Source organism: Ascaphus truei, chromosome 2, assembly GCF_040206685.1.
Source record: "Ascaphus truei isolate aAscTru1 chromosome 2, aAscTru1.hap1, whole genome shotgun sequence".
Classification (NCBI taxonomy): Eukaryota; Metazoa; Chordata; class Amphibia; order Anura; family Ascaphidae; genus Ascaphus; species Ascaphus truei.
In genome coordinates, this window is record NC_134484.1 from 333,533,720 (window position 1) to 333,557,574 (window position 23,855).

Here is a 23,855-nt window from a genome sequence, read left to right on the forward strand (position 1 = left end):
GCTTCCTTAAGATCTGTTTAATTTGTTCAGCTTGAGCACTGTAAATTATGAATAAAGCAGATTCATTAAATAAGGGTTTCCGGGGGGATTGTTTAAGGAGCTCCCCTCTATCCATAGCGGAGACCTCCTGAACAGATTTGATGAGATCATAATGATTGTAACCTTGTTCAAGAAATCGATCGTAAAGATCTTTAACCTAGAGATTGTAATCTTGTTCAGTGGAACAATTAGTTGTCCCTTTGGTATACCCCTAATTAGAGTTCTAGGGTAACAGCTGCTGGCCCATAAAACTATATTACGTGAATTAGGCTTACGGTATGTATCCGTTTGAATATTGAGTGAATTATCTATTTATAAATATAGATCTAAATAATGTATGTGATGGTGATTGAAAGTGTGAGTAAAGTGAAGATTATAATCATTAGTGTTAAGTGTGTAAATGAAAGACAAAAGTGAGACGTCCCCCTCCCAAATAAATAGAACATCATCAATGAAACGCCAATAAAATAAAATGTGCTCCCTATAAATGTTCATATTTCCAAACACGTGGAACGAGTCCCACCACCCCATAAAGAGGTTGGCGTATGAGGGAGCAAAGCTTGCCCCTATCGTCGTTCCACGTGTCTGGAGATAATAAACCCCTTCAAACAAGAAATAATTGTGATTAAGAAGAAACAAAATAGAATCCAAAATTAAAGTGATGTGTGCTGGTGATAAATCAGACCGTGAAAGATAATGGCGTACAGCTGCCACCCCTTGTTGATGGGAGATCATGGTGTACAACGAGGTTACGTCAAGTGCGACCCATATAAGATTACGTTTCCAGGTAATATCCTGAATCTGTTTGAGAAGGTCTCCACTATCGAGAATGTGAGAGTGCAGAAGCCGTACAAGTGATTTAAGGAAATGATACAAGTACCATGAAACACCATCCCTCAAAGATTCAATTCTGGATATAATTGGCTTCCCAGGAGGGAAGATCAGTGACTTATGAATCTTTGGGAGATGGTGAAACATGGCCGTGGTGGGAGTGGCATTATACAAAAATTCAATATCATTGTCATTGAGAAAACCAAGCATGGAGCCCTCATCAAGGAGTTCACTTAGTTCACCAAGAAACCTCTGGGTTGGGTCCGATCGCAGTACAGCATAGGAACAAGTGTCACAGAGCTGGTTGAGAGCCTCCCTGTGATAGTCATCCCTATGCTGCACTACGACCGCCCCATCCCCCCCCCCCCCCTTTGTCCGCAGTTTTGATAATTAAAGATTTATTAGCCTTAAGATCTTGAAGGGCATTAATTTCTACCATAGTCAAATTGTTCTGATGTTGAATATTTTTAGGTGAATCAAACATGAAACCCTTATGTAAAAGAATGAGATCCTTCTCAACCAAACTTTCAAAAGTGGAAAGAAATTTTCCTTTAACAAATGAAGGAAAGAAGTGGGATTTTCTTTTGACACTAGAATCCGTCCTACCTAGGAATCTGTCAATCCCACCTAGTTCCTCCATATCTTGAATCGCACAATGATCTCTGAAAAAGAAAAGATTAAGATGATGATTCAGAGGTTCTTCATCTTCATAATCGGTAAATGAAATAGTATTAGAAATAGGCGCATCCTTATTACTGAAAAACTTCTTAAGGGTACATTTTCTAACAAATTTGTGAAGATCAACAACTGTGTTAAACACGTGAAAATTTGTATCAGGGGCAACTTTTAACCCCCTGTTTAACAGTGATAATTCATCTTTTGTTAACTCAATGTTAGAGCTGTTAATGACCCCACTATTAATCAAAAGGTCATCTTTCGCTTCTTTGGGAATCCCTTGCTTCGATCTTTTGTTGCCCCTTCCGGTCGCTTTTTGTTTTTTGTGGATAATTGTTCGCTGAATCAGAATAGTGTCCTTCCCGAGGTCTACCACCCTGATCTTTATTACCCCTACCCTAGAAGGTATGTTTACCTTTTGGTCTATCTTTTAGAAAACAAGTATCATAAAATGAGACCGAATGACTCAGTGTATCCGTATCTGATACAGTAGATCAGATTCTATATTTTGTAACTCATTAGGTGAAGATGTCTTCTTTAGAATAGATTTTTGAGGCTGTTAACAGGTTTGTTAATAGGTGTTGAGTGACCAGATTGTGGACACTTATTGCCCTTTCTGGGCTGTATAATCTTCTCCCATGCATAAACTTGGTTATGCGCATAATCAAGCTTATCCCTCTCAAATTTAAACTGTTTCTTTCTCATAATGTCTTTTTCCAGATCCTTAATGGACTTGGCTAGAATCGGATCGCAGTCCTGAAAACCCTCCATCTTTGAAAATTTGGATAATTTATTTTGCAGAATTTTTGCTTCTTTCTCAACAATTGATTTTTCTTTTGTTTTAGAATTGATCATTAGCTCTATTAATTTTAAAAAGCACTCGTCCAAAATATGTTTCAAATTCATTTCAAATTCAGGGTCAGTGAATCCAAATGTGGGGGATTTTTTTTTACCCTTAATCCTCTGGGGATGCGTTTTGTATTTCATGTAATTTTCAAGGGATATTACATCCCACCAAAGTCTCGTATTGGTAATTAACAACCTTTCCAATCTTGAGAAATAATCACGAAGATAAGATACATCCTCACATTCCACATCCGGCTGGTTTTCGAATACCCTTTGTGCCTTTTTAGACCTTGTATTTTGGTCAAAATTATTTTGTTTTTTCCCGGACTTTGGCTGTGGTATTGCCTTCCAATGCATCTAGTAAGCATACTGTGCAGTAGCTAAGATGCCGCCCTCTAGCCTAGGACACATTAAGTGCAATGCATATCTTACTTTAAAGTCTTGAACGTCACTATTAAGTGTGAGTCACATACAACTTTCCTTATTTGAATGTCTACTTTTCTTTTTTGTTAGAACGTAAGAAAAACATTTTGTAAAGAAAAGCATTGCCCTTTAGGAACAGCATAGTTCAATCACAAAGGCTTTCACTGTGAAAAGAAATATAGCTTTAAAATTGCAATATGAATTTCTTCAATTTACCTCACGCTTTTATGCTTCAAGCAGAAAGAGTTACTCATTTTTGTGTGTTGAAGTGTACATTTTCACAAGTAAAACAAGAATTCTGTGAGTTGTGAAAGTACATTTTGTGTCAATCTCACTGGAATCTTGAAAATGTCAATACTGAAAAAGCAAGCTGTCAAAGCAGATGTGTTTTCTGAGCAAATGTTAACACTTAAAGTGAACATTCATTTCTAAATGTTAATATTGAATATAGTACAGATCAGGTCCATAAATGGGCAGCTTACATGGCGATTTCCTACTAAACAGACCACCAGAGTTAAACAGATATAATTATTAAGGCCCAAGACATGAATTGGTCTATAGTCTAAATAAACTACAGTATAAAAATGTATGTCTGTTGAGCAAGCTTAAGATTCACTGGTTTATAACAGAATGATTAACAAGTTTAGTGGATAAGCATAAGCGTAGATTGTCATACGGTCATGTTTGACCAAACGTTATTCATAATGATGTATATGTTAACTACCATTCTTACATAAATTTCCGACACTTATATTCAGTGTATAAAATCAACATATCTCTCTATATGCATTCTTTAATTTAGATTCTCTAATGCACGCTGAAGCACTTGGCAAATGTAAACAAAAAAATGATTGTTTACATGCGTTTCATTCTACCTTTTACAACTCCCTTGTATAATTGTTCTTGATGTTGCTAAATTACAAATTAGCAGTTTCTAGAATGTATATATGTATATATTGTTCATATCTCATTGCATTCTTTCAGCTGTTTGGGTGGCTATTTAGCCGAGTCCATCCTCAGATGTTTATCTTCACCATATTAGCACTTATGGCAATACAAGGTTCAGCCAACCTTCAGAATGAGTGGAACATAAAGGGGGAGTTCAGCAATGTACCGCAAGAAGAACTCTTGGAGTGGATAAAATTCCATACTGCACCAAGTAAGTCCATTGTCATTGTATTTCTTTGCATACATAATCTGTGTAGTCTGTATAATCTATTTCATAAATATAACTGAAAAGCAAATGACCTACCTTGAAATGAAGCTTGAGGTAATGCTCTTTTTTTCCCCTAGATGTCTTTTTATGTTATTTTAATTTAAAGCCCCCTCCATACATTTTTTCTTACATTATTTGAACTGGGTGGTCCTCAGGAGCCGAACCATGCTATTTTTAGCGCTAGGGACCACCTGGCTACTGGGAGACGTATAGTATCTTCCTGTAAATTTAAACATGGCCTCCAGCAGCATCAACCAGTAGGGAGTCGCAACATCAGCCATGAGCGTGTCCCCCATACCATGTTGTCCTAATAAAAATTTATTTTTAAACAACACCCTGCTGGTCTCCCATTTCTACGAGCTGTGCACCGCTGGAATCCTTGGATCTCCTCTACTACCATTTGTACACTGAGCGTGGATGCACGCACCCAGGGAAGCAGTCCTATGTGAGTATTGCATGTCTCTTTGAGACTTGATGACCGGTAACAGTGCAAGCAGCAAAAGGGTCATGTATGGCGCAATCCTACAAACTAACGGTATGTTAACCCTTACTTATTTGTTCCAATGATAACGTCATTGTGGATGTATTTATCAAGCACTGGGTCCAATATCTTACTATGCAAAAAGGCTGACTTCCCATAAGTTCATGGACTTTATTATATGTTCTAGTTCTGACTTAGATTGAGCACTGTATTTGGGACTCATGCCCCATAACTACACATCAGCCATGTTTAGGATGGAGGAGAAGCGCCACCGGGAATCCTACATTCGGTTTGCCTCACGCATGATTTTGCATGGGACTCAGTGGGTGGAGGGGTGTGATGCTACCAAGTATCACGGTCTGCTGGACTTGATGTTCAAGGAATAGTTTTTGCAGCAGTGCCCACTTGACTTATGAGACTGGGTCTTTGACCACAAACCAAAGACTTGCCTGGATGCTGCTAACATGGCTGATGAGTTCATCACCAGACGGACACTGTCCCACAAGAAGGGGTCTGCCCCAGAAGGAGCCACTCTGGCTCGGGTGACCAAAAGCTCTCCACAGTGGAAAAATAAAACAGCTGCAGAAGGAAGTGCACCCAAGTCTGCGGAGTTTAAACACGAGAGGAGGTGCTATCAATGTAACAAAACTGGCCACATAAAGCCAGACTGTCCAGACCGGCCCAAGTACGGGGAACCCCATAAGGGGCAACGTTCTCCAGCCGCGAGACCAGTCACCAGCGTGCGAGTGGCACACACAGAGGAACAGAGTGCAGCCAGCCCTGCGAGGGATTTTGACAGAAGAAACTACACCTGCAGCCAGTGGAACAGTAGTGGAGACAGGGGGGCATCAGATTGCACGGGTCGGGGTGCAGTCTAAAGATGTCCGGCAAAAGCTTTTGCACCAGATGACCATCGGAGATTAGCAAGCAGCCGGCTTGCTTGACTCCGGTGCCACTGTAACTCTGGTCTGACCTGATATGGTGAGACCAGAGATATGCTCCCAGGCATAGAGATGCAGGTGACCATGCCAGACGGAGGACCACGGTCCATCCAGGTTGCCCAGATCTTTCTTGATTGGAGTGCCAGACGTTGCATGAGGGAGGTGGGGGTTTTGCCCGGGTTGGATACTGAGGTGCTACTCGGTAACGACCTGGGGCATCTTACATGTGTGTTTACGGCGGAGTTGGCTCCGGTTGCAGTGATTACCAGGAGCCAGAGCAGGGCACTTGCCCATGAGGATTTTGCCGTCCCCCTCCATTTGGGACCAACAGTTCCAGGGTCTCCAAGAAGACCAGGCAGGTAAGCCAGACTGAGTCGCAACAGTGTGCTGACTTACCTCCCCCTTTACCTGTTCCCCTTGCACCTGACTTAGAGACTAAGGGTTGGTGGCCAGAATTAGGGAAACAGTTTAGGGAAGCGGTGCAGTCTGAACCCACCTTGGAGGGCATGAGACTCCGGGCGTCTGAGACTGCCTCGGACAGTGGGTCAGACCGGTTCTGATGGCCCCGTGGGCTCTTGTATAGAGAGCAGTGTTCTACCGTTCCAGATAGGGTTTGGTCTGGTAGAAGACAGTTAGTGGTACTGAAAGAGTATAGGCAGCAGTTATTACAGGTAGCCCGCTCCATACCACTAGCGGGGCATCAGGGGGTCACTCGGACGAGGGCCCGGTTGTTGCAGTGTTTCTACTGGCCGGTGGCATCAGGGGCAGTGGCAGAGTTTTGCCGGTCCTGTGATGCCTGCCAGTGAGTGGGTAAGGCAGGTGATCGTGCAAAGGCACCCCTGAACCCACTACCGGTAATAGGGGAACCCTTCCAGAGAGTAGCTACGGACATAGTGGGAGCTCTCATGATCCCCAGTTGGTCTGGCAAGCGCTATATACTCATGATAGTGGATTTTGCCACCAGGAACACTGAGGCTGTAGCACTAGCCACCCTCGACGCTAGAGCAGTAGCTAAAGCATTGATAGTCATATTCACTAGAGTAGGTTTGCCTAGTGAGATTCTGACTGATCAAGGGTCGCAATTCATGAGTGAATTGCTACAGTGTCTCTGGGATTTGTGCGGGGTGAAGCACCAGCGCACGACCCCTTACCACCCCCAACAAACGGTTTATGTGAAAGGTTCAATGGGCCCCTTAAGCAGATGGTTCAAGCTTTTATAGAGGCTGAAGGAAACGATTGGGAGATTCATTTGCAGCATTTTCTGTTTGCATACCGAGAGGTACCACAAGAATTTACCGGGTTCTCTCCCTTCGAGCTTCTATATTGTAACGCGTAGCTCACCACAAACCAGATGCGACAGCGAGGCTGAGGTAGGGAATTAGATAAATGGGCTTAAACTTTATTATTGAGCCTGGTTACTCCCTCACCATCACACCTCCCCCCTCTAGATGAAGGCTCTGTGGCAGTCACCCCAACCGGTGGCGCCGCAAGTCTGGCACTTCTTGAGGCTTTTGACTCCAAGGAATGTCCTGTCGGGAGAGTACATCAGCATTACTGTCCTCACTGCCTTTCTTGTGTTGAATTGTGAAGTCAATTTCCTGCAATGTAATACTTCAGTGCAGCAGCTTGCCATTCTTCCCTGACACCATTTGTAGCCAACTTTAAAAGATTGTGATCCATGATCATTGTGAATGCCCTGCCATACAAATAGGGCTGTAGTTTCCTCAGAGTCCAAACGACCAGGCTACCAGAACCGAGAGTCGTTTCTGAGTCAAGTCAGTCCGGGGTTCAGCAATGGCACTATACTGGGGAACAAAGGTTCTGTAGTAGCCAGCGGTGCCTAAAAAAGCCAAGACCTGCTTTTTGGTCCTAGGAACGGGCCACTGCACTATAACTTCAACCTTAGCTGATTCTGGCTTAAGGTGCCCACCACCCACCATGTGCCCTAAATACAACACTTCTGCCATACCCACCAGACACTTTGCAGGTTTCAGTGTCAGCCCTGCTTCCCTGATCCTACTCAGCACCTCAGGTACATGCACTAAGTGACTTTCCCATGAATTACTAAATACAGCAATATCATCTAGCTATGCCCTTGTGCAACCCTGCATCCCTTCCAGTAACCTATTGACAAGACGTTGGAAGGTAGCCGGGACATTCTTCAGCCCAAATAGCATCACAAAAAACTGAGAGGCCACTTGGAGTAATGAATGCTGACTTCTCCCTATCCTCCTGGGTCAGGGGATTTGCCAATACCCTTTAGACAAATCCATTGTTGTCAGATACTTTGCACCCCCAAGCTTATCTAAGAGCTCATTCATTCGGGGCATGGGATAAGCATCCGACACCGTCTGAGCATTGAGCTGCCGGTAGTCCACACAGAACCGAGTTGTTCTGTCCGCCTTAGGTACCAGGACTACCGGACAAGCCCAAGGGCTCTGAGACGGTACAATTACCCCTAGGGCCAGTATCTTCTCTACTTCCCTCTCAATACTGCCCTTCACCTCTGCTAATACACGATAGGCATGCTTATGCAGAGGTCTCTGATCATCAGTGTCCACTGGATGGTCAGTAATATGTGTTCTGTCCGACTTATCCATGAACAGAACCCCATGCTGCTTTAACATAGCCTTTGCCTGCACCCTTTGCTGTGCACTGAGCTGGGACCCTATCTCTACTTGTTCTACGGTGACCCCCTGCCTAGATTCCCCTAGGAGGTCATGCAGAACATTGCTCGCCAGGTCCCCCATCGGTGGGCTACAGATAGCCAACACTGATGCCACACTGTGTAAAATACTCCTTAAGCATATTAACATGATATGATCCATGTATTGGGGTTCGGGAGTGTCAGCTTTGAGCCCAGTGATTGTTAATGCATTCTGTAAAAATGTGCGATAAAGTGGGTTTTTACCTTTCCAGGAGTGCCAGCATGCAGAGATAGATATACAACAAAAAACACTGGATGGTGCTCAAACACTCCCTTAAACCCAGTGATATAAGAGAATGTGAAACAATGATATATTAAAAATAAGGTGATACAATAAAGTGCCAACATAAATAGTATACAGCACCGAGTAAAGTGTTATAAAGGGATATAATATAATAAGAGGCGAAAACCTCCACTCAACCCTTGAAATGACTGTTTCGAAAGTCTTGCCAAAACGAATGTTCTCCAAACCACAGGGTAGTGGTGGTGACAGCCATGTAAGAGAAAAATGTACTAAAAAAAGTGATAAATATGTGAAGAAGGCAAGGTATGGCAGATAGTACCTTTGAGCGGTTAGATCGCGACTAACCGCTCAAAGATACGATCTGCCATACCCTGCCTTTTGATATTGATTCAGTGTAAACCATTTATTAGTTTGTGCGATAAATGTTTTAGTTGATCTGCGCCATGGCTCTGTTTTTCTGTCTTTGGGATCTGTAGAACTACATACATTATACCATCCAGAGACAAGATTGCCACTGCTTGGATTTCTGCTTTTAATTCTTGCTCTATTGTGAGTAAGAAATTTATAGCTAATTGCTTCACATATTAGTCACTTTTTTTGCATTATTGCACTACAGTATGTCATTTTTTCTCTTACCTGGCTGTCACCACCGCTCCCTTGTGGTTTAGAGAACATGCAGAGATTGCTAGGCTGTGGGTTTCAGGGGGGGGGGGCTTACAGAGAAAGTCTTGTCAGAATGTGTCTAGCTAGCCGGGTTCCAGAGTTGCTGGTTACCCCAAAAATGTACCCGGGAATCCTCCGGCAAAATCTCCCCTTAGGGTAAAGTGGGACTTTATTTCATACATTCAAATTTGCCACTGCTGTTCTGGCGCATAGAATCCGCTCTACGAATTGGCCGAGGGTTTCTTATAGTATTTCAGAGTTCATTCATGAAATACTACAGCCAATTCAAGTGTGGTAATAATCCTACCAGCCAATCAGAGCACTGCCAGTCTACTGAAGCTGGACAAGCATGGATTCAGAATCTGACAATGGCATGCGCCAACTTGGCACATCTACCACTTGTTATGCAGAAGCCACCCGCTAAATTAGGCTCCTCAAAGTCTGGGTTGGGGCAAATGGTGGTCCGATGACTTACATTCACCCCAGGATGTGAGTACTCGAGGCTAACTCTGGTACCCAAATGGCTTTTACACTTGGCAACCTCTGAAGCTTTCATGTCTGTGACCTGAGTAGACTTGATGGCACCAAGCTTGGTTGCCAAATGGTCTCTCGTACCCTGCACCGGGAAATCCCAGCTCATATTACTGTGCACAAGCATATACACACTTTAAACATACTTTTTAATAAAATATATACTTTACACTTTTCTAAGTCTTATGGTTATGGGGAATAGAATAAGAATCTGCACTTTTATTCCTACTAGCCATATTCCCCACACACTATACCGGACTTAGACTTTAAAACTCCTTGCAACATTATGTATGGTTGGAGTACCCCCAGAACCCCTATACTGATTTCTGGGTGACCTATGCATTAACTTGGCATCCCCTCTTAAACTAGGGACCCCTTTACCATTCCAGGGATACCACCCATCCCTATGCCCCATTAATCTTTCTGGTCTGTGCTGAAGCATGGAATCCTAGCGGTGAGTCGCGCAAGCGTTTTCAAGGGGAGATTTTGCCGGAGCAATGTGTCTCAATGTATCCGAGAATCCGATCTGATTCCCGGGTACATTTTTGGGGTATCCAGCAACTTTGGAACCCGTTTATCTAGACACATTTTGACGACTTTCTCCGTAAACCCCCCTTGAAACTCATAGCCTAGCAATCTCTGCTTGCTGGCACTCCTGGAAAGGTAAAAACACAAAAATTATTTATTGTCGCACATTTTTACAGAATGCATTAACAATCACTGGGCTCAAGAGCTTACACTCCCGAACCCCAATACATGGATCAGAGGTAACCAAACAGGCTTAACCTTTATTATTGAGTCTGGTTACCCCCTCACTGTCACAATAATCAATAATCATCAATCCTAATGAAGGATAATACATATAGCAGATATAAAACTATATTCATTAACCTAAAGTCATTAATTGGTGCTTCTCCTTAAAGAGTATTCTCAACTCTCAGGGTATAGAAGGTTGTGTACTGTAGTGGATAAGAAGAGCACACACACCACTACAATGGTGCAGATCATTTTATTTAAACAGTTACAAAAAGGTAAACGGGAAAAATATCCACTCACAAATGAAATTGCTGTCATCCAGCACACAGACATAACATTTCACACCACACATGGATGTCTCCTTTTCTGTTGCCTCTACTGTCTCTGTACTCCTGGGTAGAGTCCCCTCGTGCTGGAGTAGAGCCGCCGAGTAGCTCGTGCACCTGTTCACTTCCGGATGTGCCAGGTTGACTCTCCGAAGTCATGGAGTAGATGCAGGGAGCTTCAGCAAATCGCCAGGAGCCCTTGAGTGCCCTGATCTGTAGTAGGAGATCACCCTATACATTTTGCAACACATCTCTTTGCTTCCTCAAAGGCTAAGGTGTGATAAACACCTTCCAAAGAAGTCCCTTATTTATATTATCATGGGTTAATTAAAACCTCCAATTAACATATAATACTCAATGTATTGCAATGGAATGTATTACAGTTGAAAATCCCCAGAGACAACATATAATTAAATCATTTAATATATTCAATTTATCACAATAAAAGTATATGTTGTATATGGTGGGTGCTGCAAAAAAAGATGTATATATACTGTATATATGAGAGAGAGAGAACATTCATAAACATATATAAAAAATATAAACATTCCACTCCTGAATAACAGTATTCCTCCAGCCACTTATCTATTTAGAATCTATTAACCAATAAACAGTTAATACATCATTTAATTATATGTTGGATACTTACAGTATCTTCCTGTAAATTCAAACATGGTCCCAAGCAGCATCATCCAGTAGGGAGCCGCAACATCAGCCCTCCATGACTTTGTTGTTTCCTTTTTTAGCCTGGCAAGACCGAAGTTGATTAAGCAGCTATTTTAATTTGAAAATGGGAACAGAAACACCAATAACTAAAACTGTACCTAACTCAGGAACCGGGGTTTACAGAAGCTAAAGATAGCGCGGTTTGTCTTTGGAGAATCTCCTGATTTTAATTCTTTAAAAACAAAGAGATGGGGGGAGATTGCTGTGTTAAAACATCCCGACGCCTGCAGTAACGTGTTCGCATGGTTCTGTTGCATGGTCTGCTGTTAACTTTGATTTACTCCATCGCACCAGGCAGCACAGCGTGGATTTTTCACACAGACTTCAAAGACATTTATCAGAGAATCTGTTTAATCCTGAGCTTCTTTGATAAGACTCCCTAAAATCCTGTAATGACACAAGGTGGGAAGGGCATAGCAACCATGGTTTTGTGCTCAATTTTTGGAATCAAATACAGTTTAAAAATTAGTGAGCAGGCAAAAAACAACTAGACAAACACCCTATTTGACAGTTTGATTAAAAAACACTAATAACAAAACTTAAATTGCGCAGGAGACTGCACAATCTGTATCACCTGTAACAAACTTGAAGAGCTTAGCAAAATACTACTGTATGTTGTATTAAATATTTGTACTCTTTTTGTCAACAACTCAGGAGTTCATTATCCTTTGCAGTTAATGTCAAATGTGTAGAATACTGAGTTACAGTGGTACTGTAGAATAAAGCTTGTTTAGCAGGAGAGGAAATACAAGATGTTTGGCAGGTAGAGTTTGCACTGAACAGATTCTGGTAGAGTTATCTTGTAAGGTTTTTCTTTTTCTGCATTATTTGCTCATTACTTTGTTTAAGTCTACAATACTCCTTACTGAGGCCAAAATAAGACTGCAATTGAATCATCATTTTATCTACTTCAGTGCAAACTAATGCTATGTAGGAAGTGTTCGCTAGAAAGGAAGAAGTACTTCCTAAAATAAGGCTATTTCTGTTTTATTAGTGTAGGGGTGTGTGTGTTAGGCACCTTATGCTGTTGCAGTGCGTGCCCGGAGAGCGTGGTGTAAGGTTCCGCGGCGGCTCGATAGTATAGGGCACCGCCATGTTATTGCGCAACATTCGGAGGGCACTGGCAGAGCAGAGAGGTCACGCATGCGCAATGCAAGCATGCGAACGACGGGCCAATAAGGGAAAGGCCCCCATGAGCTCTAGCGCAGTCACCTGATGTCTGGGAACCAATCAGGGGGTTGGAATCGCGGGAGGAGGAAAGGGAAGCGTGGGGGAAAGACCACGCTAGGCAGAGGGGAACCGGAGGGCAAAGGAAAAGGTAGTGTGGGTGCAGGGGGTCCGTGACCCGCCTGCATAGGACAGATCTTCCCCGCTGGCCCTAAGAGTATGCCTGAGCCACCGTAGAGTGAGTTTCTGCAGGGACGCCCTATAGTGGTAGCGTTATCCCCTTACTGAGTAACAGTAGGGACAAAGTACAGAGTTGCGGTTGCTGCAGTCATCTGGGACCAGGTAGCTGAGCATCGTGACATCAGGAAGCAAAGCGTTGGATCGACGGATCCTTTTTGAAGCTGTTACCGGTCACCGCAGTGACCGGAAGGTATTTATTACAAGTGCACCAACACCGGTCAACAGGCGCTGATCCCGCCTTAGGGAACACTCTTTGGGGACTGTGACAGAGTGAAGTCAACGCCTATCAGTTACGCCTGGGAGACATATGTCTGAGTGCTTCATCCAGCACTCATAAAGGTTAACTCAGGTGGAAGTTAGGAAATCAGAACTCTTTAGCTGACACCTGAGAGCCAGCAAGGTAGATAAAGAATCATGTGACTGGCAGTAGCTGCCAGAGAGAGAGAGAGAGAGAGAAGCACACTGCTGCGTGAGCCCTTAGCCAGAGGGATTTCACCAAAGACTACTTCAACTAAAGTAAGGATTATTCATTTGTTTACTGACTGCTTAAAGTACCCTTATGGTTTGGTTCTGGTTTAGCCAGACAGCCTGCTAGATAGGTCTGCTGTGTTATTAGTCAGTTTTTCTCCCAAAGTGGAGCAGGATTTATTTTGTTAAAGGGACAGTGTACCCGCATGTTATGTTACTGTGGAGAAATAAAGCCACTGAACGTTTTTATTTATCCTGAAACTATACGTGTGGACTGTTCCCTGACCTCGGCTACAGGCCGTCCTGCCACAGGGACACTAAGTGGAGTGGCCAAAGGACTAAGCCTAGATAACTATTTAGCATATGGACACGGTGTGGGGCACGCGGTGACGGGACAGAGACATTACTCATTAGGAGCGTGGCCGAGCCACTAACGTTATAAGGACATTGCCAGTTATTAGTGTGTGTTATGTATGGTTGCCAATGCTAAGTGATAAGGTTATTATTGCGTTACAGTAAACCCAGTTGAAGCATGTGTGTTGTTATGTTTCTTGCCCAGGGGAATCTTACATGATGGGGATCCTGGGTAAGTGGAGGCGCTGTGCTAAATAACTGTTACCCCAGGCTCCCAGCTAGCGGAGGCTCAGATCTCCTGGAGCCACAGGTGTGTGCAGTACCCGTAGTCTCTCTAGAGTGTCAGAAAGAGGGCTACATTAGATAATGGAATTGTGTGTACTTTAAAAAGTACTATTGGGGTACTATACTTGTGGTTGTAAATTTAAAAACGTAGCTGTAAGCCATAACCCCTGTGTGTAGAGTTTGGTACTGAATTAAAATGCTGTGGGATTGCCAATTACATATCATTGTTAAGATTTTACTATCATCACAACTATGTTGAGACGTCTTCTTAAACTTGTATCTTTTACTCAAAATAAACATGGGGGAGATTCACTGAGCGCCTAGGTGTGATATCATATCCAGAACCGGCATTAACTGACATTCAGCTCAATGGCAGGTAACGCCTGTAGGGTGCAATACCCCACATTGGCGCTTGGTAAATCCCGATGACAAGTAAGTATTTTCTCTATGTGTCAACATATCAAAGTCTTCCAGCTGCAAACCTGGTGCAAAAAACACCATGAAGTTTATCAAAGTTTAGAAAAGTCTTTCACTTGGGATTTTGTTTTCTAAATGTGGTTCTATAAAATCTATAACATCACTTATGCCGACACTGGAATAAATCATTGCCAAAGTCTGTAACTGAGGATTTGCACTTAGGCGTGATTATAGTTGAGAGCATAGCACGTCAAAACATTTGGTGTGGGAAAGGGAAATAGCACAACATTTATCAACGAAAGAAAAAAACATTTCTGTTTTTCACTCTGTCTGGTACAAGTCTGTGTTCCTGTGTTGCAAGCAGCAATCTTTGAAGGCAGGCTACACACCAATTACAAAAAACTGTAATTTAAATGTTTTCATGTTATAACTGTGTGTATTTAATGTGTCAAAAACTTGAATATCAATGACATAATCAGATCAATCAAGTCAATTTTGCCAAGTAGTGGAGATCTTGGTTTTATTCTGTGTGCTGCGATATTTAGTGTTCTCTCTGCATCCAACTGTCACCTTTTGTGATGATATGTATGAATGCCTATGACGGGGACCATTTGATTACAGCAGGAGAGAGTGTTTAAAAGGTTGTGATTTTATTATGGAAAGCTTAATTTATTTAGCAGTCATGTATCACCAGTGTTAGAAGGATCAATACTGCTAGATCATTCGGTAACATTGTATGGTCTCTTTTGGTCCTCTATGAAGATGAAAGTTATATAAAATTACATTGATGTCTTTTACACCTGGAACATTGTGTACCACAAATGAGGCAACAAGGAAACCCCAATATTACTCTTTTTAAATATAAACAATGGTTTTATTTATTAAAGAAAAAAATTTGGGGGGGGGAGTGACGAGCCTTAATATATCAACCCATGAATGCTTTAACCTTTAGAGTGTCCTTATGACTTACCTTGTGCGATTTAGGCCCTGGCACGCGGGGGGTCACTCTAATGTACCAGTTACATCATGGGCACTTGCTCATTTCATGGGGTAGCTCGGGCTAAGCGCTTTGATGTAGTGGCTAAGTTGATTGAAACAGAAGTGGAGCAATCACATGACGTGGAAGTGTCGGAGGTCCGCTGGCAATACTACTGTGTGCAGCTATGAGTCTACCAATGTGCGGCTATAGTTTTCCATGTGCCATTAGCAGCACTCACACAAATTCAGATGTCGGGGGGACAGGGCCGCAGAAAGATTTCATGGGGCCCAGTACTAGAGTTACGTCCGGGACCCCCTTCGGCGGTATAGCTATCCCACCCCCATTTCACACCTCAAGAGCCTCCTCTATTTCCTCCCCTCTTCCATGTATTTCTCTCCACTCCATCTCACTCCTGCTTCCTCACTCACCCCCTCACTCTCCTTTCGCTCACCCCCACCTTCCGTCAATTACCCCACTCTCACTCAACCCCCCCACAAAATACATTCCAACAAAACCCACCCCTACTAAATACATATAACCCCACCCCAATACATAATAAAAATACACCCACCCCCTGTTCTCCAATACATATACAAAATACACCCCCATACATATAAAAATATATACCCCATTTCATATAAAAATACACCCCCCAATACATATAAAAATACACCCCCATACATATAGAAATACACACCCCCAATACATATAAAAAGACACCTCCCCAATACATATAAAAATATACCTCCCCAATACATATTAAAATATACCTCCCCATACATATAAAAATACACACCCAATACATATACAGTAGAAATACACTCCCCATTACATATAAAAATACACCTCCCCAATACATATAAAAATACATCCACCCCAATACATATAAATAATACACCAACCCCCCCCAACATATAAAAAATACCCGCACCCCCAATACATATAAAAAAATACCCCCCAATACATATAAAAAATACACCCCCAATACATATACAGTAGAAATACACCCCCCCATTACATATAAAAAATACACCTCCCCAATACATATAAAAATACATCCACCCCAATACATATAAATAATACACCAACCCCCCCAAACATAAAAAATACCCGCACCCCCAATACATATAAAAAATACCCCCCAATACATATAAAAAATACCCGCATCCCCCCCAAAACATATAAAAAATACACCCACCCTCCAATACATATAAAAGGAAAAATACATATTAAAAAAATATACCCCCTGCGGGGGGCCTGACAGGCTAGTGCTGCAAGTTAGGCCCAACCTCTGGCCAGGCCTGGCTGCTGGTTCCCCCTCAGCTGCAGGCCTCTTCCTCACTCTGTCCCACACTGAGCTTCTGACGTCAGCGCGCGCTTGGCCTCCCTCTCAATGCCGGCGCACACCAGAAGCTGGGCCAAGCTTACATCCGGCACTCTGACAGAGAGGCCCATCGTTTGCCAGCGTTGGAAGCTCGGCGTGGGACAGCATGAGCAAGAGGTCTGTAGCTGAGGGAGAGCAGGGGCCAGGCCAGAGGTCAGGCCCAACTTGCAGCGCAGGCCGGGCCTCCCGCAGCCACATGGCCCGGGACACCTGTCCTGGCTGTCCCCCCGTGTCGGCAGCCCTGAGGGAGGATACTACCTATTTTCAATAGGAATATACTAGGGAACTCTCTGTGTAATGCAGTTCAATTGGACAGTGCTTATTAGCAAATACACATAATGTTCAGGATGGAGGATTGCGTGAACCAAGCTTCGGGCAGGCAAGTGCAATGCAATGCTTAGAGTTTTTATCCCAAATGGCAAAAGATTAGAATGTAATTTATATAGAATCAGGAACCTTTTAAAGGAGTAGTAAATCTGCTGTGTTAATATTTTGCAACTAATGGTACGTGATCCTGAAAATGTATTTGTACAGGAATTACAGATTCAAGTTCTTATTTCATTTGATAAATGTGAAATGTTCAGCTTCATTGAAAGGAATGGAACACAGCATATTAAGGGCCTTTTTGAATAACCTAATTGGGACTGCCATAATATGCTTCTGAGCTTATTGAATAAACCCCTAAATGGATCAGTGTAGCTAATTAAACAGTCACTGACATAAATAAATCGTTAACTATATATATATATATATATATATATATATATATATATATATATACACAGTATATATAGTATAGTACAGTATATATCTACCACAAAAAATACTGCAGTCAAATCATCCAAACATCAGATATACATAAAGCCAGAAATATTGCAGAGTAATGCTACTGGCGTTGCTATAGGGAAAAGTCATATAATAAACACAAAAGAGAAAAAAGTACCCCAGACTCAAGATACCAAAAAATGAAAAGATTTATTAAACAACACTAATAAAAAGACAGCTTAGAAAACAACAGAACCTCTAAAGCACTTCTAATGAGGAGACTCTAAAAGTGATGGACACGTGACCAGTAAAGTTGCTAATGCAAGAATAAAGGCACTAAATAACACAACAGAAAAACTATTTCTATTGCTCTTGCGGTGGCTTACACCCACACTGCCTGTTTTCAACTGCTACATTGTAAGTAGCCAATTGTTGTGTTGCGCATAAATTTTACTCTCAAGTACTTCACTATCGTGGCTTTTTTTTTATTATCCATAGGAAAGAAGTTGGGACTCTATTGCAATCTCGGATACTTTTCTTTGAGATACAGCACATTTGTAACATTGTATTACACTTGTTTACCTTTTTTGTGCCCTGTATTCTATTGTTGCTTTCTATATTCTGCACCGACACACTTTATTCGAGCAAAAACCCAGTATGTACCTGGCAGATACCTGGAATGCGCCGCTCCTCACCTCTGACAAGCCCCGTTGCGTTTGCCTTCCCAGCCTGGGTTCATGCCTGGCTGACGGGCGGCTGATCTGTTAAATGATAATGATTAGGATTTAATAGGCTGCAATGCTTCGCGTGTCTACCAGATGGCATAAATTCATGAATTGTAACGCAGTATATATATATATATACTGTGCAGTATTGCAGCCAGCGGGAATAAAATGCTTCAATCCCTGCCTGGAAATAACCCAATGCACTCGGGCAGAAAACAGTCACAAACCTCAATACACCCGGGTATACCCGAATTCGTGGGACTAGCCGAGCTCGAATAAAGTGTGTCGCCAGTGTAATTGTGTCTTTGTGTGAGACTAGGTGTTTTGAGGCTGTATTTTTGGTATTTCATTGCTAGTTCTAGTAACTGATTCTTGCTGGGTCTCTCTCTCTCTTTCTCTCTCTCTCTCTTTCTCTCTCTCTCTCTCTCTCTCTCTCTCTCTCTCTCTCTCCTTAAAGAGCAGGAAAAGCTCAAGTGGCAAGATATTAATATTATAGGAGGTAAACTCAGTTAGGCTTTTGGGACGACTTGATACTTTAAATTACGCTAAGTGGAGTCTCTGCACCTGAACGCCCGACGCAGCTCACTGGGTAGATTCTAAATGATTTATGCTCATGTGCATTCTGTATCGGGTGTATAAAACTTCTGAAAAAAATTTGAACTAATGTTGTACTCCTCTTGAAAAAACAATAAAAATGTTTGAAATAAATTACAAAGGTCAAAAAGAAGGTGAAGCGTTATTTAAGATAATGACTATAGAAAAATTAAACGTGTACTGTATGTGTAACAAAAGAAGCGAAGTGTAATAAGTCACGTAAACATAATTATATCATTATCCAGGTGCAGTGTTTGCTGGAGCCATGCCTACAATGGCAAGTGTCAAGTTATCAACAGGTCGTCCCATTGTAAATCACCCACATTATGAAGATGCAGGCTTACGGTGAGTTTCCTACTATGGATTCATTGTGCAAAGACATGTTGAAATGTTATGTAGAGTATTATTTTAGCTCTGAATCTTTGTTTGTGAACCTTGCGTCACCTGATGCTTGAATCAGCAAAACTAGGAAGTAGAGTACATTACATTTTAAATATGTATGGCTACTTGAAAGACAAGCAATTTACCAGTCTTATTGTTGTTATTATGTTTGAAAAACTGTTTGATGCTTTTAGAGATCCCTCAAGATTTTCTCCCTTGACTAATTGAAGTGTTGTTTTTATTTTTCTTCATTCATATTCTTCCATAATCCCTATTGTACAGTAACTCACACTTAAAAAATTATAGTTTCAACGTTCTTGCATTGCTTTCCCTATCTAGTCATACAGTGCTGGGTGGTGAAAGGGTTAATTAAGATTCCTGCATCAGTGCATCCAGTTATGAACATGCTGGCCAAATTATGAAATCTCTTTGCAGGGAGATTTTGTAGGTCCATTGGTCCCAAGGATTTGAGTAATTTGGTTTCTTGAATTCTGGGGTAGATGGAGAAGCGTTTCCTTAGTTAGACTTATTGAGGCCACATAACCGTTGTCACGGTAGTGCTGCCCACAGACCAGACCCATCCCTGTACTGAGGTGGGACGTTAGTAACACGCACCCGCAGCAGAGGAAGCATGTCCGGAGGGTGGTAGTTTGCGTAGACAGGCCAGGAGACTTAGTATGGTAATAGAGGTACCTGTCGAATCCGGAGAGAGAGTACTCGTAGTAGGTGCCGAGGGTCGAGGAGAGGTCCGGATGGTAGAAGGTCAAGCCGAGATCGAGGGATGAAAGAAGCAGCGTAGTGATGAGGATGCCGGGTCGAGAGTCAGGAGAGGAGTCATAAGCCAAGCTGGGTCAAAACCTAAGAAGCACAAACGCAAGCAAGAGGGAATCCACACCAGGTAAGCTGAGGCTATGCAGAACAATGACTCCAGGGAAGGACTGGGGTAATAAAGGTGGGAGAGCCAATCTGGGAGGTAGGTGGCGCCAAGGTGTGCCGTCAAGCATATGCTGATAGGTGCACGCTGTGATCCTGAAGAGGCATCAGCTGGGAAGCAGAGGGGCATGAGTATGGCTGGAGTGAGTGCTGGGGGCGTGACTGAGCTGCCTGTGCAGTGAATAAATTATGGCCGGGAGCGCGCACGGTGTAAGACCATCCCGCGCGCGTCCCGGCCAAGATGGCGACCGCGTGTGTCAGCTTCGGCTGACACGGAGCCTGGGAGCGGAGGGGATACCGCTGGGAGGAGGAAGAGAGAGCAGGGGCAGTCCCAGGCAGAGGTAAGGAGAGGGTGTGAGAACCCTGCTTCCTTACATTACCCCCCCCTCCCTTTGAGGATCGGCCCCAGGACGATCCTTCCAAGGTTTCAGCTGGAACTTCTTGCGGAAACGATCCAGAAGAACCGGAGCTTGGATATGTCCACGAGGAAGCCGAGTGCGCTCTTTCTTGGACCGTATCCCTTCCAATGTACAAGAAACTGGACTTTCCCCCTGGAGAGGCGGGAGTCAACTATGGATTGGATCTCGTACTCTTCGTATCCTTGGACCGAAACAGGATTGGGTCTGCGGAGTTTATCTGGAAAAAGAGTACTTCGCACAAATGGCTTTAACAAGGAGGTATGGAACACATTGGGTATCCTCATGGCTGGAGGAAGCTGGAGACGGAAAGCCACAGGGTTGATTTGCTCCAGTACGGTGAAAGGACCCAGGAATTTAGGAGCTAATTTGGGAGTAGGAGTCTTAAGACGGATGTTTCTAACCAGACTTTATCCCCGGGTTTATATCTGGGGGGTATTTGGTGACGTCAATCCGCCTGGAATTTAAACCTCTCAGCAGACTTCCGGAGAACCGACTGGATCTTGGTCCAGGAGTCCTGAAGTACAGTGATCCGTTCGTCGGCAGCCGAAACTCCAAAGGAAGGAATGGAGATGGGAAGACGGCTGGGATGAAATCCGTAATTTACGAAAAAAGGGAACTGTTGAGTGGACTCACTTTTCGAGGAATTGATTGCGAATTCAGCCCAAGGTAGCAATTCAGACCAGTTATCCTGGGTCTCGAACACAAAGCAGCGCAAGTACTGCTTCAAGGTCTGGTTGACTCTCTCAGTCTGACCATTCATCTGTGGGTGATAGCCTGAAGAAAAAGACACAGAAATGCCGAGACTCTTGGTAAAGGCTCGCCAGAACCTGGACAAAAACTGGGAACCCCTGTCGGAAACCAATAGAACTGGGAATACCGTGAATGCGAATTTTTTTTTTAGAGAAGATCAGCCAGGGCGGGTAAGTAGGGCAGACCCTTGAGGGGAATGAAGTGTACCTGCTTGGAGAAGCGATCAACTACCACCAAGAGGGTATTCATGTCCTTGGATCTGGGCAGTTCCACAATAAAGTCCATCGAGATGTGAGACTACGGGCGTTCAGGAACAGGTAGAGGCATCAGCAAACCAGAGGGTTTTTGTCGAAGGGCTTTACTTTGGGCGCAAATGGGGCAAGCGCTGGTAAACTTCTGAATGGTCTTTGCCATATTAGGACACCTGAAAGTGCGTTGAATGAGGTCACGTGTCCTCTTGAAGCCCGGATGTCATGCCGAACAGGAGGAATGGCCTCATTCCAAGATCTTGGGGAGAATACTGGAAGTAAAATAGAGCCTTCCCTCCGGTACCTCTAGACCACTCGGAATGGTCTCGGGGACTGTTTCAGATTTTTCCTCTGGAGAAAACTGTCTGGAGAGAGCGTCGGCTTTCACATTTTTAGTGCCAGGGATATAAGAAAGGGTGAAATTGAACCTAGAGAAGAATAGTGCCCAGCGGCCTTGGCGGGACCCTAGGCGACGTGCAGACTCGATATATAAAAGATTTTTGTGATCGGTAAGTATAGAAATTGGCTCTCTAGCCCCCTCCAGCAGGTGCCTCCACTCCATAAGAGCCATCTTGATTGCCAGTAACTCTCTGTTGCCCACGTCATAATTCTTCTCGGCCGAAGAATTTTTTTTCGAAAAAAACCCACAGGGGTGTAACTTATCTTGAGAAGATCTCTGCTAAAGTACCGCCCCTGCTCCACAATCCGAGGCATCAACCTCTAAGACGAAGGGTAGACTGGTATCTGGGTGGCGAAGGATAGGAGCCGAGACAAATGCTTTCTTTAAGCTCTCGAAGGCCGAGACTGCCTCGTGAGACCAGGCCGAGGGATCGGACCCTTTTTTAGTGAGAGCTGTAATGGGAGCAATAATAGTCGAAAAACCTTCAATAAACTTCCGATAATAGTTGGAAAAACCTAGGAAACGTTGAATAGACTTGAGGGAATTCGGTAACGGCCAATCGAGGACGGCTTTAAATTTCTTGGGGTCCATTGAGAATCCTTTATCCGAGATGATGTATCCTAAGAAGGATGTGGAAGTTTGGTGAAGAGACATTTTTCCATTTTGGCGTATAAATGATTGGCGGGTAGGCGGGAGAGAACGAGCCTATTGTGTTGGATGTGATCTTGAAGGTTCTTTGAAAATGTGGATTTCATCCAGGTATACAATTACGAACGAGTTAAGTACATCGCGAAAATTTTCATTTAAAAATCTTGAAACACAGCCCGGGCGTTACAGAGACCGAAGGGCATCACAAGGTACTCATAATGACCGCTGCGCGTATTGAAAGCGGTCTTCCATTCGTCCCCCTCCCGAATACGGATCAGGTTCTATGCACCTCGAAGGTCTAGTTTTGTGAAAAGCTTGGCTCTCTGAAGTCGGTCGAACAGTTCAGAGATGAGGGGAAGAGGGTTCCGATTCTTGACCGTGATCTGATTGAGGCCCCGGTAGTCTATTCAGGGTCTAAGTGTGTTGTCCTTCTTTTTAACGAAATAGAAGCCGGCCCCAGCGGGTGAGGAGGAGTTTGGTATAAATCCCTTCTTGAGGTTCTCGCGTATGTACTCGTCCATAGCTTTAGTCTCGGGGAGAGAGAGAGGATACGATTTAGACCTGGGGAGTGCAGCACCTGGAATTAAGTCGATAGGACAGTCGTAAGGCCTGTGGGGTGGCTTCTGCTGACACGGAGCCTGGGAGCGGAGGGGATACCTCTGGGAGGAGGAAGGGAGAGCAGGGACAGTCCCAGGCAAAGGTAAGGAGTGGGTGTGAGAACCCTGTTTCCTTACAACCGTTTCTTTGGAATGTATTGTGTACCCAGGAGACTTATTTTTGCTTATCACCCAAGAGTTTTTACTCGGCTGCAGCTTCCTCACTCTTTCTGTAATTGAATGAGCAAGCTTCCAAAGAGTGTTAATATTCATTTTGTTTCGGGTCACAAGAATTAAACACAAAGATACCCAGCAAGCTCTAAGAAACACCAAAAATTACCACATAATATATATATACACAGTTGGGTCCGGAAATAATTGGACACTGATACAAGTTTTGTTATTTCGCCTGTGTACCAAAATAATTTCAAGTTACAGTTAAATAATGAATATGGGCTTAACGTGCAGTCTATTAGCTTTAATTTGAGGGTATTCACATCCAAATTGGAGGAAGGGTTTATGAATTACATCTCTTTAATGTGTAGCCCCCTCTTTTTCAAGGGACCAAAAGTAATTGGACAATTGACTCAAAAGCTGTTTCATGGACAGGTGTGGGCTATTCCTTCGTTATTTCATCATCAATTAAGCAGGTAAAAGGTCTGGAGTTGATTCCAGGTGTGGCATTCATATTTGGAAG

The 23,855-nt window shown here is 43.3% G+C and overlaps 1 protein-coding gene across 6 annotated transcripts in view; it reads left to right on the plus strand.

Annotated features, from left to right (window-relative positions):
• The window catches only part of DPY19L1 (dpy-19 like C-mannosyltransferase 1), a 251,591-nt gene that overhangs the window by 212,916 nt on the left and 14,820 nt on the right, over positions 1 to 23,855 (plus strand). For all 6 annotated transcript variants that reach the window (XM_075586669.1, XM_075586667.1, XM_075586666.1 and 3 more), the window contains 2 exons: positions 3,799 to 3,973; positions 19,029 to 19,128. In XM_075586669.1, coding sequence (XP_075442784.1) covers positions 3,799 to 3,973; positions 19,029 to 19,128 — 275 coding nt within the window. The remainder of the gene's footprint in view (positions 1 to 3,798; positions 3,974 to 19,028; positions 19,129 to 23,855) is intronic.